The 12,871-nt window shown below is 39.2% G+C and overlaps 2 protein-coding genes across 2 annotated transcripts; both read left to right on the top strand.

The window, feature by feature from the left end:
- Positions 1 to 577: 577 nt before the first annotated feature.
- LOC144516813 (MAP kinase-activated protein kinase 2-like) lies at positions 578 to 7,048 on the top strand. The gene is made up of 10 exons (XM_078248439.1): positions 578 to 1,038; positions 2,283 to 2,422; positions 3,443 to 3,507; positions 3,599 to 3,678; positions 3,756 to 3,882; positions 4,069 to 4,144; positions 5,330 to 5,454; positions 6,292 to 6,377; positions 6,467 to 6,547; positions 6,652 to 7,048. Exons 1-10 carry the CDS (start codon positions 784 to 786, stop codon positions 6,883 to 6,885), a joined length of 1,269 nt encoding a protein of 422 aa, XP_078104565.1. The 5' UTR covers positions 578 to 783; the 3' UTR covers positions 6,886 to 7,048.
- A 1,336-nt stretch (positions 7,049 to 8,384) lies between these two features.
- LOC144516226 (actin nucleation-promoting factor WASL) lies at positions 8,385 to 12,520 on the top strand. The gene is made up of 9 exons (XM_078247434.1): positions 8,385 to 8,588; positions 10,566 to 10,712; positions 10,876 to 10,962; positions 11,059 to 11,143; positions 11,277 to 11,352; positions 11,438 to 11,522; positions 11,690 to 11,837; positions 11,970 to 12,202; positions 12,294 to 12,520. The coding sequence occupies exons 1-9, from the start codon at positions 8,490 to 8,492 to the stop codon at positions 12,432 to 12,434; spliced, it is 1,101 nt and encodes a 366-aa protein (XP_078103560.1). The 5' UTR covers positions 8,385 to 8,489; the 3' UTR covers positions 12,435 to 12,520.
- The last annotated feature ends 351 nt before the right edge of the window (positions 12,521 to 12,871 follow it).

The raw sequence follows: 12,871 nt of genomic DNA, 5'->3' as shown, positions 1-12,871 counted from the left end.
TTTGGTCACAGCTGACAGCACCAAAGTAACAGGTTTGTTTCTGTCTTCAACTGCACATATTTTCCGCTTTGATGTCTACATCAACCATGTTTTTGGTGCTGAAAAAAAAAGTCCTAATGAGGATGGACCCGGCCGGGAGCATGGAGAATGCCTAGGGTCCAGGATTTTCTGCTACACACCTGCTTCTGCTACTAAGCTGGGGCGGTTCCACAAAAACACAATAATCTTTAAGGGGTGCCTTGGACTTGAATCATGTACTTATTACATTCATTTCTGTGGGTATTTTCTCTCTCCACTGGTGTCCTGCCGCGCGTCTTTACGCGTGGTTGTGCCTTTAAGAAAATGAATTTGAGCTGCTCCGCGCTGACGTAAGGGAATTGGAGAGCTTGGTGTATACAGCAGGAAGAGGCAGCTCGCCGTGATGAGGACCAGGCAGGGATACCAGATTTGTGTAGCATTTTCTTTTCATTTTTCGTCATTTAGTTTGTTGTAGCATACTATCTCTACTGTACATACATCCAGATCCTTTGGGATATTTTGGAGTTCTCATTGCCAATATAAAAGTGCGCTTTCAGACCTCCGCCCTTTTTTGTACTCCAAGGAGTTTTTATAGATTGCATAGCTCATTTTGTTCGTACAGTGTTCAAAGTGTGGCGATATGTTCTCTCGGGCAGCACGAAAGTCCTCTGGACGTACGCGGATGAACTAGGATGACACCGGATATTTTCTGTGGCAGACACTGATGACATCTGCTTTGCATCATTGTTGGCTTTTACAGAAAAAATGCATCATAACCAGAAGGAGCAAACGGTAAATCAAATGACTGCGCAGCGCGGGCCAGCGCACCACAGTGACTCCAACAGTCTGGGGAGCAGCGGCCCCACTGACCTCCAGCCACCTGCTTACTCCAAACTTGAGTTCAAGAGACACGCAGTGACAGATGACTATAAAATCACAGCTCGGGTTCTTGGCCTGGGAATCAACGGAAAAGTGCTGGAATGTTATTGCAAGAAAACGGGAGAGAAATGTGCCCTCAAGGTGTGTTTTTGTGTGCTTCGTTACCCGGTGTACAGTCCTCTGGAGGCTGCTGTCACTGGAAAGAAAGATAGCAGACATCAATTATTCATTTCTTCTCTCTGATCTCCACCATGTAATGGTGTCTTGTTCTAGAAATGTGTCCAGAATTTAGATTTCTACTTTATGTGAAGTTTGATTTCCGGTACTGATTTTGAATTTGTATTATTAGTTATATGATGTGACGCAGATGAAATATGAATCTAACCATGGATGGATGAAGCAATAATCTGAAAGGAAATTCAGTTTCTGAGCCACCCAGACAGTGGACGTTTCTGTCAGACAGTGAGGTGCTGTCTGGGATGCTTTGACACAATTTTTCACTCTGCTCTGTGATTGTTGTATGGACAATGACCTGGTCTGTTGATGCTTTACAAAAGAATCCCACATTTAACATCAAGTAAAAACCTGCATTTTATTACTCCTCTGAGCAAAACATTAAGTATCTAGGTTATTAAATGTATACAGGGATTTTTTTAAAAGCCAACTTGTGAAATATGACTTTTTCATAGTTTTTCATTCAGTGCTGGTAAGTCAATAAACAGCTGACTGTAGGGTTGCAGCAAAGCCTTGGGAAAATGCAAACAGGAAGAGCAGCCCCACGAGTGCCTCTGCATGTTTTCTTTGGAATATTTTTGGTGGTAAGCCACAACCGAAAAGATACAATGAAATGTGAAGAGCTGCGTAGCTCTGTGTGTGGAAGTAATCTGGTTTTCTGTGTGTGGAAAAGATGGTTTTTGTGCATAGAGGTTTTGGAGGAAAAGTCACACTTTTATAAACACTCATATCTGAGCCCTTTCCTCATGCAGCACTCAAACGGCATTGTAATGTCTGAAAGGATTTGGAATGGGGTCTGCATGTCTGGGGAAATTGGATATCCTCCTCCCTGGCTGTGATACCAGAGCTGCAGCATTGTGTCTTTAAAGAGAGTACGTTGCTAAAAGCAGTCCTAAAGTATTCACTTTTAATATTCTCTACAGAAAATTTAGATTTATGGCTTCAATAGCGGCCACAAATAGTGCCGTAAACAGTGTGTCTTCACAATAGGGCATGTGTTTGTCTATGTGTGGGTTTATTGATTTCTTGACAAGGATGTCAAACCAATTCTTTTAAAAAATCAATTAAGCGTATCCTTGGAGACTGGATACCTTCAGACAAATATGAAACGGAAACATTTAATTGATGCATGTTTTTGTTATGTGGAGCAGATCCTGTACGATACTCCTAAAGCCAGACGGGAGGTTGAGCTGCACTGGAGAGTTTCCGGAGGTCCCCACATTGTCCGAATACTCAGCCTGTATGAGAACATGCACCAGGGGAAGAAATGTCTCCTCATCATAATGGAGTGGTGAGCATTACCAGCACTACATAATTTATTGTCTGCTTATTTAAGGCCTTTATGGGAAGGCTAAAATAGATCTCATCTATCATCTGTGTTCAAAAGTTGAACAGCAGAGTTACAGACTGTGTGAAGTCATACATCCTAAAGCTGCTTCATATGTGAATAATGGAACATTTATATGATGCCCTGTTCAGAAAATCTTGTATCTAGAAAAATCTGGATAGTTTCTAGATCCAGCCTGAGCGTGATTTCAGCTCACACAGAATGCAAATCAAATACATCTTGAGTAACCACTTGGGATTGGAATTTATATATTTGATTTTGGGGGGAAAAAAACGCTAAACTGAATGAAAATGCACATCTGCACTCTCATACTTTTTCTGTTTCTGTTTGAATCCTGGATAAAACTATTTAGAAATCCTGATTGTTCTTTGCTCCCTGAGGAGCTTGTGCTTTTAGCATATATATTGGGGTGCTGCTTTATGGAACTCTTTTTCTGGGTTTGTTGAAATTACATCCTCCTTAAAGTCCCACAGTAGATGCTGAAAAAACCTTTTGAAAACTTTGACCTTTATATCTTTTGAAAGCAGTTTTTAACTACTTTATTTAATCTATTATTTATGTATTAGATTACATTGGAATGTATGAATGAATGTGTAGAGATAATGTGTTTTTCTTTGTTTCTAGCGGCATCTACAGGAGTAGCACTCTGAATTCAGTTGTACGTTTTTAATGATACAATGGCAATAAAGGCATTCAATTCTATTCATATCTTTTACATAATGCATTTGTATAAACTTTATTGTGTAAAATGAATACAATAGTTTGTTATTTTCCCTTTAGTACATCATTATTACTTGAGTCATCTGGGTCTGCAGTGGCCCAGAAGACTGGGATCATCTGAACAGTAAATTGTGACTCACAATGACTTGCTTTGTTGTCAAACCACGATCGCAGTGGAGAACTGTGTTTGCCAAGAGTCCCCTTGCTGCCCCACTTCTGATCTCTTTGTTAATCTTGTCTCAGTATGGAGGGAGGGGAGCTGTTCAGTCGCATTCAGGCCAGAGGGGACCAGGCCTTCACAGAGAGAGGTGGGTTACAGGTCACATTAAGCAGTATAAATTCATAGGTCTCTATGCTGTGTCCCGTACATGTTACATCTATGTCCTGTCTGTCCATCAGAGGCGTCAGAGATCATGCATGACATCGGCACGGCCATAGAGTACCTCCACCACATGGACATCGCTCATAGGGATGTTAAGGTGCTGCTGCTGTCAGAAAGAATTTCTAGATGAATAGATTGTTTTGAATCTCTAATTCTTTTCTTTTTCTCACACAGCCTGAAAACCTGCTCTATACCACCAAGGAGAGTAACGCCACACTGACACTGACTGACTTTGGCTTTGCTAAGGAGACAACACTGCACAACTCCCTCCAAACTCCCTGTTACACTCCATATTATGTTGGTGAGTGTTGGCTGTACACTGCATTTGTGCCAGTATTATAAATGTTATAGTTTTTAGACACGGTGGCTGTCATTCACTCTCATGTTGTCCACGTGTGTCTGCTTATTGATCTGCTTTTGTGTGAGTGTGTCTTTCATTCTCCACATCATTGCGTTGTCATTTTTCTGTATCTATTTGTGCATTCAGCCCCAGAAGTGCTTGGGCCAGAGAAATATGACAAATCATGCGACATGTGGTCCCTGGGCGTAATCATGTACATTCTGTGAGTATCATGTGTGTCTGCAACTGATTCAACTTAAAGGACAATTCCGGCGCAAAACGAACTAGGGGTTATTAACAGATGTGTACCCACTCTGTCGCTCTCTGGGACATGTTTTCATGCTAATCGAATTAGTTTTTAGCTTGAAAGACGTTAGCGCGGACCGCCGATTAGCTTACAACGCTAGCATTCGGGGCACAGGGAACATAAAAGCAAATCACTATTTATACCACTAAAAAGGCTCAAAATATCACCACACTTCAACAGTAGCATAATGAGAGTCCCTAAATGTTAACCGAAGCATTGAGAACTTTGTAAGGGTACAGACAGTTTATTGAAAAGATTGAAAAAGATTATAAAGACACTCGCGTTCATGTTTACATGCCGCCGCCGTCTCGGAAACCAGTCATGACTTACAGCTGGCGATGCAAACTAAAATCAAAAGCAATTTGCTCAATATATCTGAAATAATCGCACTCTGCATAACTTGTCTAGTGTACTTACTCAGTGGATAACTGTCCATCTGGTCCCTCCGGTCTGGGTCGCCGAAAAAGTTTCAAGTACAGCCCTGTTTATCAGAAAGGGGAAATCTTCAGACTGTACAAAACACTGCGTCTCTTGGGAATCGCGACGCAACAGGTCCCACTCCTTGCAACACAGACACTCCTGTTTGGTGGCCATAGCTTCACAATGTCCGCAGGTACACCACCAGTTTCCCGAAGTACGAGGCTGTGTTGCGGCATTGACTACCGGTAGCTCTCTCTCTCTCGTAGCTCTTTCACGGAGCTCCCGCATCTCCACGTTCAATAAACTGTCTGTACACTTACAAAGTTCTCAATGCTTCGGTGAACATTTTGGGACCCTCATTATGCTACCGTTGAAGTTTGGTGACATTTTGAGCCTTTTTAGTGGTATAAATAGCAATTTGTTTTTACGTTCCCTGTGCCCCAAATACTAGCGTTGTAAGCTAATCAGCAGTCCGCGCTAGCGTCTTTCAAGCTAAAAACATGTCCCAGAGAGCGACAGAGTGGGTACACATCGGTTAATAACCCCTAGTTTCGTTTTGTGCCGGAATTGTCCTTTAATAAGACATTTATAACTATTCTATATTGTATATTATTGTTCAACTCTGCATTTTGGTTAAAGAAGACAGCAAAGTAAAATAGTCTCTTCTTCTTCTGTTTCTAGTCTGTGTGGGTTTCCTCCGTTCTACTCAAACACAGGTCAGGCCATCTCTCCAGGCATGAAGCAAAGGATCAGGTTGGGCCAATATGAGTTCCCCAACCCTGAGTGGGCTGATGTTTCTGAGGAAGGTCAGGCTTTCAACATAAAATTCATTAATATCAACAGTGTTGTGCAATATAACAGGGTTGTGCAAATTTTTAATTACAACTTCTTACTTTGTATAAAAATCATACCATATGGCACACAATAAAAATTTGTACTCCAATTTAAAGCTATTATAGTCAATATGTTTACATTAAAAATGGAGCAAATTACTGTGTAAGGGGTTGCTCGTAGTGACAAACCCACAGAAAATCATCACCTGACTGCACTTCCTCTCAGCTCTATGGAGAGCTTTAGCATCTTTTAACTCATTATTTTGGTTTTACGACCCCGACTTTACTGTCTGATCACTCTCTTTCACCTAGTTTCCAGCTACAAGCAGCTGTTTCAGAAAAAAATGACTGCACACTACCTGCCCAACACCAAACGAAGTTAGCAACTAGCTGATGAACATGGTGAAGTATTTATCAGCTTAAGAGCCACATATTTCTCTCAAGAGTTGGTAGAGACCAAAAACCAGAGCAAAAAGAGAGTGAATAATAGACTTGTATTCATCAAGTGGCCAGAAACACGACTCCAAATAAATGACGATGTTGCTCTGCTGGTAACTGCAGTGTAAATAAGCAGCTGCTGAAAAAGTTTACCATAAGAACTTACTGTAAAAGAGAATATTATGTCAGTGTTGTGTTAACAGCTTGTTTCCACAGCCCCCAAGTGGCAAAATAATCTATTTATTTATTTATTTTCAAACAACCTGCGCAAGATCTCCAGTTAACACAAAAGAGACAACATCAGTATAGGTCCATATTGCACTAAAGACTTATTGGGTGAAATGCTTGATGTTGTTTAACATTGTTTTGTAGCCAAACAGCTCATCATTCAGTTACTGAAGACAGACCCCAATCAGAGGATGACCATTGGACAGTTTGTGAACCATCCCTGGATTAGTGTAAGTTATCACTTTGTCACTTTGCCTAGAAACCTGTATGCTGTTTCCCCTTTCATTCATAAGATCTTTGTGTTTTTTTTATACTGCAGCAGTCAATGGTGGTCCCTCCGACCCCCCTCCACACCTCTCGTGTTTTGACAGAGGACAAGGAGCTGTGGGACGATGTGAAGGTGGGACCCAATCTGTCTACATCTGATTGATTTTATAGAATATGACCACAAGGTGGCATTAACGCACTAGATTTACAGCCCAAAATGTTGCTGTCTTCTAACAGGAGGAAATGACCAGCGCCCTGGCCACCATGCGTGTGGATTACGACCAGGTGAAGATCAAAGATCTGGACACGTCCAACAACCCTCTGCTCAATAAGAGACGGAAGAGGCCCGTGCCTGGAGGAGCTGACGGAGAAGGAGGCAGTGGTGGAGGAGATGGAGGAGTGGTGTGTAATAGCCACAGAGAAGTTACATTTTCTGAAGAGCATGGGGATATGATAATTGGACAAAAGTAGTATGCCAGAATGAGAAGTTTTCCCATCCACATATCACTTATTGAATTTTACTTACTTTTTCTCCTTCTTTGCATCACTGCACTCAATAGTCTAATTCATGTCATTTATTTTCATTGTTACCACTCTAACATTTAAAATAAATAATAATTTTTATGTTTTACAACAGTGTTGTATCGTCACTTGTGTACAGGAACCCTTATTTGACACAGATGGTTTGACACCTCTTTGGAGAATGTTATTATTGCTGTCGAGTGCAGAGATTTTGCAGCAGTGTGAAAAATTGGTTCTTCTTGCTGAAAACTAGACTAGAAGTCATAAAATATCTTTATTAGGCAAGATTGCATCCAACTAATAAGTCTAGGGGACTTCTATGATGGTTAGTAATGTGAGTGTTGTAACATGCACATTCAAAGGACTTAAAACTTTCAAAGGTTGAGGTGATTGAGGAGATTCTATCAGAATACAGCATAGAAATCTGCTTAGAAATCTAGGAAATATTGGATAGGATAGAACAACACAATGTAATTTTGCTAAATAAAATACATCACATTCATTAATAATTTGACTTGTTTTTATTTGAAACAAATTGTGTATACAAATACAATAACCATTTAGGGCTCTTAAGGCAAACATTTGGATAGTCATCATGGAAACAATTGGTCATGAGACAAGGGCTGGGAAGATTTTTTTTCATAGAAAAAATGCTATACACTCACAATAAACTAGACCAAGAGAAAACCTTGCTGTACACAGTTTTCAGATAATAGGAAACAGAACTGAAATAAAGTGCAATTCACAAGTGAGTTAAATAGGTTTCTACTTCTAAACTGGCCTCAAAAGTTCAACAAAGTACACAGTTGCCATACATGTGTGTTTAAAGTATAGGCCTATATCCATTTACCAAATACAGCGATTGGCAAAACAGGCAGCCAAGTGACAGTACTCTGATCCAATGGAAATCAAATTTGTCAGATTGACAGCACTCTAGGCCAATGGATTGGGGGAGTGGGGGCAATCATATTTCAGGGGGTGAGTGTAATCACTCTAACTTGTTTCTGATTGGAGGAATTCAAGGTTTTACAACCGTCCCATGTTACAACTGCCCCTGGTCTCCCTTACAGTACTTGAGTAAATGTAGTTATTATTTATTTTTATTTTGCACCAATGGTTGTAGATTATGTCTGTTTCTGAAGAGGTACGTGGGACAGAACAGTGGCAGGGTAAGTATATGTGATTAAAAACTTCACAACTAATTTATTTACTAATTGAGGGATCCTTGATAAACAAATTAGCATTACAAACACAATGTTTGAACATGCATGCTAAGAGGTGACTTATTGTACCATTGACCTCATACATTTTGAATACATATTATCAACAAATTCCTTCTTGACATTGACAATGCAGTTTTTTCAGTTAGGGAGGGAAAGCCACAGTGCACACACAGTATACACAGTCAAATACATTTGCATGATAACCAGCTACGATGGAAATATTGCCATTCAAACCAGTTACAGCCAGGACTGAATGTATTAGGTTCAGTTAATGAAAGGATGAGCTAGTGACAGAAGTGGTGAGCAGAAGGTGAAAACAACGGTCTTGTGATGGCGTCAAGTTTGATACCTGGATGTCATGTAATGAGTGATCTCCTGACTACCCGTGAGAAAGGTGTCCTCTTCACTCTGCTTGGACCTCAATGTAAGGTCAGTTCAGTGCATTACTGTCAAATTAATATCCATAAGATGCAACCGATAATTTACCTGAGTTTTCTGTATTTCTAAACATTTGAACCAGTGTTTAGCCAAGTTAAATGAGAATGGTATACTGTATATATATATATATATATATATATATATATATATATATATATATATATATATATATATATATATATATATACAGTATCTCGGCAGTGTCTTGGCATGGTTTTATGTTGGTTAGCCTAATAGCTGGTTTTGATTTGCATTGATAGATGACTTTACAGAAAGTACCCCATGCCAATCTCTAGGTATGGTGAAGGGTATGTGATGATGTGGGGCTATTTTAATTCCAAAGGCCAAGGGAACTTTATCAGGATGCATAGTATCCTGGATCCATGAAATAACTGGCCTTTAAAAATAAAAATCTGCCTGCCTCTATGGGAATTTAACATAGGGGTGTACTCACTTTTGTTGCCAGAAGTTTAGACATTAATGGCTGTGTGTTGAGTTATTTTGAGGGGACAGCACATTTACACTGTTATACAAGCTGTACACTTAATACTTTACATTGTAGCAAAGTGTAATTTCTTCAGTGTTGTCCCATTAAAAGATATAATGAAATATTTACTAAAATGTGAGGGGTGTACTTACTTTTGTGAGATACTCTCTCTCTCTCTATATGTACATATATATATATATATATATATATATATATATATATATATATATATATATATATATACTTGTTATTGCCATAAATGAAGATTTAAGAATGAATGGAACTTATGAATAGTGCTGAAAATAAGTGAATGTGTGATACAGAGGTAAAATATTTGAAAAGTCTGTTAAGTTGAACATATACAATAGATGTTCTTGTATTTCCTGGGGTTGTTTTCGTGTTATCAGTAACATTTATTAGAGGAGGCCTGGTAAATGAATGGGCTTTCTGTGAGGGCTGTTTTGTTTACAGTTAGTATCTGCTGCTTGTATTGCCTGGCACTACCACACCATGTTACCAGAGCAGCTGCTGCATGATGTAAAACTTAATTAAAAAAATAAATGAACGCTGATCAAAAAGGTAAATAATAAGATAAAGAAAAACAAAGAAAGAAAAAAGAGGGAATATAAAAGAGAGGTCAAACACAATTAATAAGTCCATAAAAATGAACATATATATTCATGTTGGATTGTAAAAAGCAATGTAGATTCAGTCTTAAGGCTTCAATTCCCTATTTGATCAATAATCTTAGAATTTTTTTGTTGACTTCCATGGACTTTAGAGAGTTACACTAATTTGTGAAAAGATAAAAAAACGTTAGCATTGAAAACAAAAAATACTTGAAAATAGTCCTAAATGAAAGCTGGTTTTATAGACAGATTCAGCATAACAATGAACTTTAGATTTCAACGTTTATCATTAACAGAGAAAAGATTAGACGCAAATACTGCGACCGTGCATGTTTTGTATACTATGGATTATGATGATTTGCCTTCGCACCCATGGGGATGTTGGACCTGAATGAGTGAACCTAGTTTGTTAGGGCTGTAATTTCATGGCGAGTTAAATGGATCATTTCCCAGCATCTTCAGCCTCTAAAATGAGGTCACAGTCTCTTTGAGGAGCAGCCTCTCTGGGGAGCTGCCTTTCTGTAACACTCTGAAACTTAACCAGAATGAAATAAAAAAATTAAATAAACTTCTCATACAGGCAGGCAGTTTGGTGCTGATTATAGGGGAGATGCACTGACTTAACCATATATCCGAACAAGACGTTTTTTGGGACTTGAAAGTCTTCTTCTGCACAAGCAGAGAAGAGGTTTTTAAATAGCTCAGCACAGTAGAATCCTTTAAGTCTGCTTTGGTAAGAGGGGGATGTATAAATTCAATTATTTTGTCAATCACAGTATTGATTAATCTGTTTATTTCAGTATTTTATTGTATTCCATTGTCATTATCTGTATGACTACTGGTGTATTTCAGCTGATCAAAACTACAGTAGCACAGGTACTAGTGGCCAAAGAGACCAAGGGTAAGAGTCCAGGCTGGAGTCGTTTGGGTTGTGGCGCAGTGTGTCTTATTGAGGATGAGTCCATTCACACACACATCCTGCATCTGTACTGTGTCAAGGTAAGTATGAGTATGAGTGCAGTTGCATGTATTGGACAGCTTGTAGTGTTTCCTTTGATTTGCAATTTCCTTTTGCAAAAATATCTTGGTGGGTGTGCTCCACTGTAATAGCTGTTTATAACCCTTTTCCTTTCTTCTTTTCTTTATCTTTCCTTGAACCTAGCGTGCCAAGTTATTGTGGGAGCAGGAGCTGTACATCCCATTCAAGTACACTGCAACTCGCACGTTCTTCCACACGTTCCCTGCAGATGTAAGCAACCTTGTTTTAAAGTATCAGTTTAAGCAACATGCTCATCAGGGTATTAGTTTTGAGTTGGTTGAACATGGATTTACTGTGTTTGCACAGGGCCACCAGATAGGCCTCAACTTTGCAAATGAGATCGAGGCAGAAGAATTTCATCAGGCCGTGGAGGCTGTCAAAAGAAACCAAGGTTAGAATAATAACAAATAGATGACTCATATGTATCCTTTCAATAGTGTGTTTGTTCTTCTTACATTAAAACACCTCTGTCTATTCTCATTGGTCTCTTGTTTACTCTCATTTTTTTGTCTTCTGTTTTGCAGAAAAAATGACCTGGATGAGTGAAATAACATATGCTAAAAAGAAAAACAAGTCAACAAGTGATCCACCTGATTTAGGGTGACAAGAATGTTACGACTCTATAGACTTAAATAGGAGCAGAGAGCAGAGGATTAAAATGATGGTTTACTTTTTCTTTCTGTAGATATAAGCCACTTGACAATTTTGACAGGAAGCAACATTTCCTCATGGACGCACCATCCCCAACAGTTACACCAACCAGCAGTTCAGTAAGTCAAATTATACAATAACATGCTAATAGCCTGTATGAGCCAAGTAGACACTCAAACAAACATTGTGCCTCTCATCGTGATTATTGTATTCAGCCTGTGTGGGAACAACATCCTAAATCAGTCCATTCTCTGTTGTACTGTATCTGTGTAATGTGAAATGTAAGGATCTGGACTCCGCTATGAGGGGGCTGTTGATGCAGTCAAGACTCACTATGGAAGACCTAATAGACAAAGAAATCGGTGAAGCTGTCGACTGCATCATCAACCAATTTGGAGGACTGAAGGCTGTGCAGAAAGAGCTGAAGAAAATAGGTACCTTATCTTGAAAACTGTTGTGCAGTGTATGCTCCTTTTATGTTGTTTTAAGTGTATTGTATGCTTCAAAAGCAAACATTTAAAAGTAATACAGGATATTTTAAGACAGTGCTTTTGCATATTTGACAGGCCCAGTATCTCAGACATTGCCGAGAGCTACAGGGGCGTCCATCACCCTTGCTTTGAAAAAAGGGCCTTTGCCACCAGTTCCTTCCATCAAAGGCCGCACCACCTCCCAGCAAACACCACAGTGCACAGACACACTATGCCAGAGTCAGATCTCCCCTTGGATTCCTCCTTCTCCATCTGCTCCTGCTCCAGTTCTCTCAGAGAGAGTCAGAAAGAGTGCAAGTTTCAAACCTGTAAGAGGACTAGGACACATGCTGTTACAGATTTGTAAATTTGAATAAAATGTGTTGTCTAAATGATCTTAACTTTTGTTTGCGGTGTCAGGTGGGCTCCTCAACAAGTGCAGAAAGTGGTGACATTATTCTGACTGCACTGAGAGAAGTATTCAAACAAAAGCAGCTGCGCCAGCAAAGGACAAGCACAGATGGGAGTCAAATGGAGCCGGACAGTGATGGGCACTTTTAAAAAAACTTGTTTAAAAACTTTATAACTGTGCTGTGTATCATACACTTATAAAAAAAATTGTGATACAGCTGAGATGCTGCTTTTTGTCTCTTATTCTCACACAAGGCCATGGCCAGATTATTAACCATTAAAAATACACAAGTTAAAACGAAACACTGTTAATCACAAAGACTACAAGATTAAAAGCTATATGTGGAATTGGTAAAAAAAAAGTGTTAAATAAATAGCCTATCCTATCCTAATCCTATGAAAAAAAATAGAAGATGGATAGCAGAAATAAAAAATAAAAACTCAAGCAATGAAAATGAATTTACTAAGATGCGTTCAGGGTTCAGATATAGTCTCAATAGTATTCTCATTGATTTCTTATTAGTCATTGGCCACACAAAGAGCTGAAATCCCACTGTTTCACTCCAATCATTTTGAACAGATCTGTA

This window comes from Sander vitreus, chromosome 4, assembly GCF_031162955.1.
Source record: "Sander vitreus isolate 19-12246 chromosome 4, sanVit1, whole genome shotgun sequence".
NCBI lineage: Eukaryota > Metazoa > Chordata > Actinopteri > Perciformes > Percidae > Sander > Sander vitreus.
Note: the sequence above shows the minus strand (reverse complement) of the source record. Positions and strands in the feature narration are given on the sequence as shown.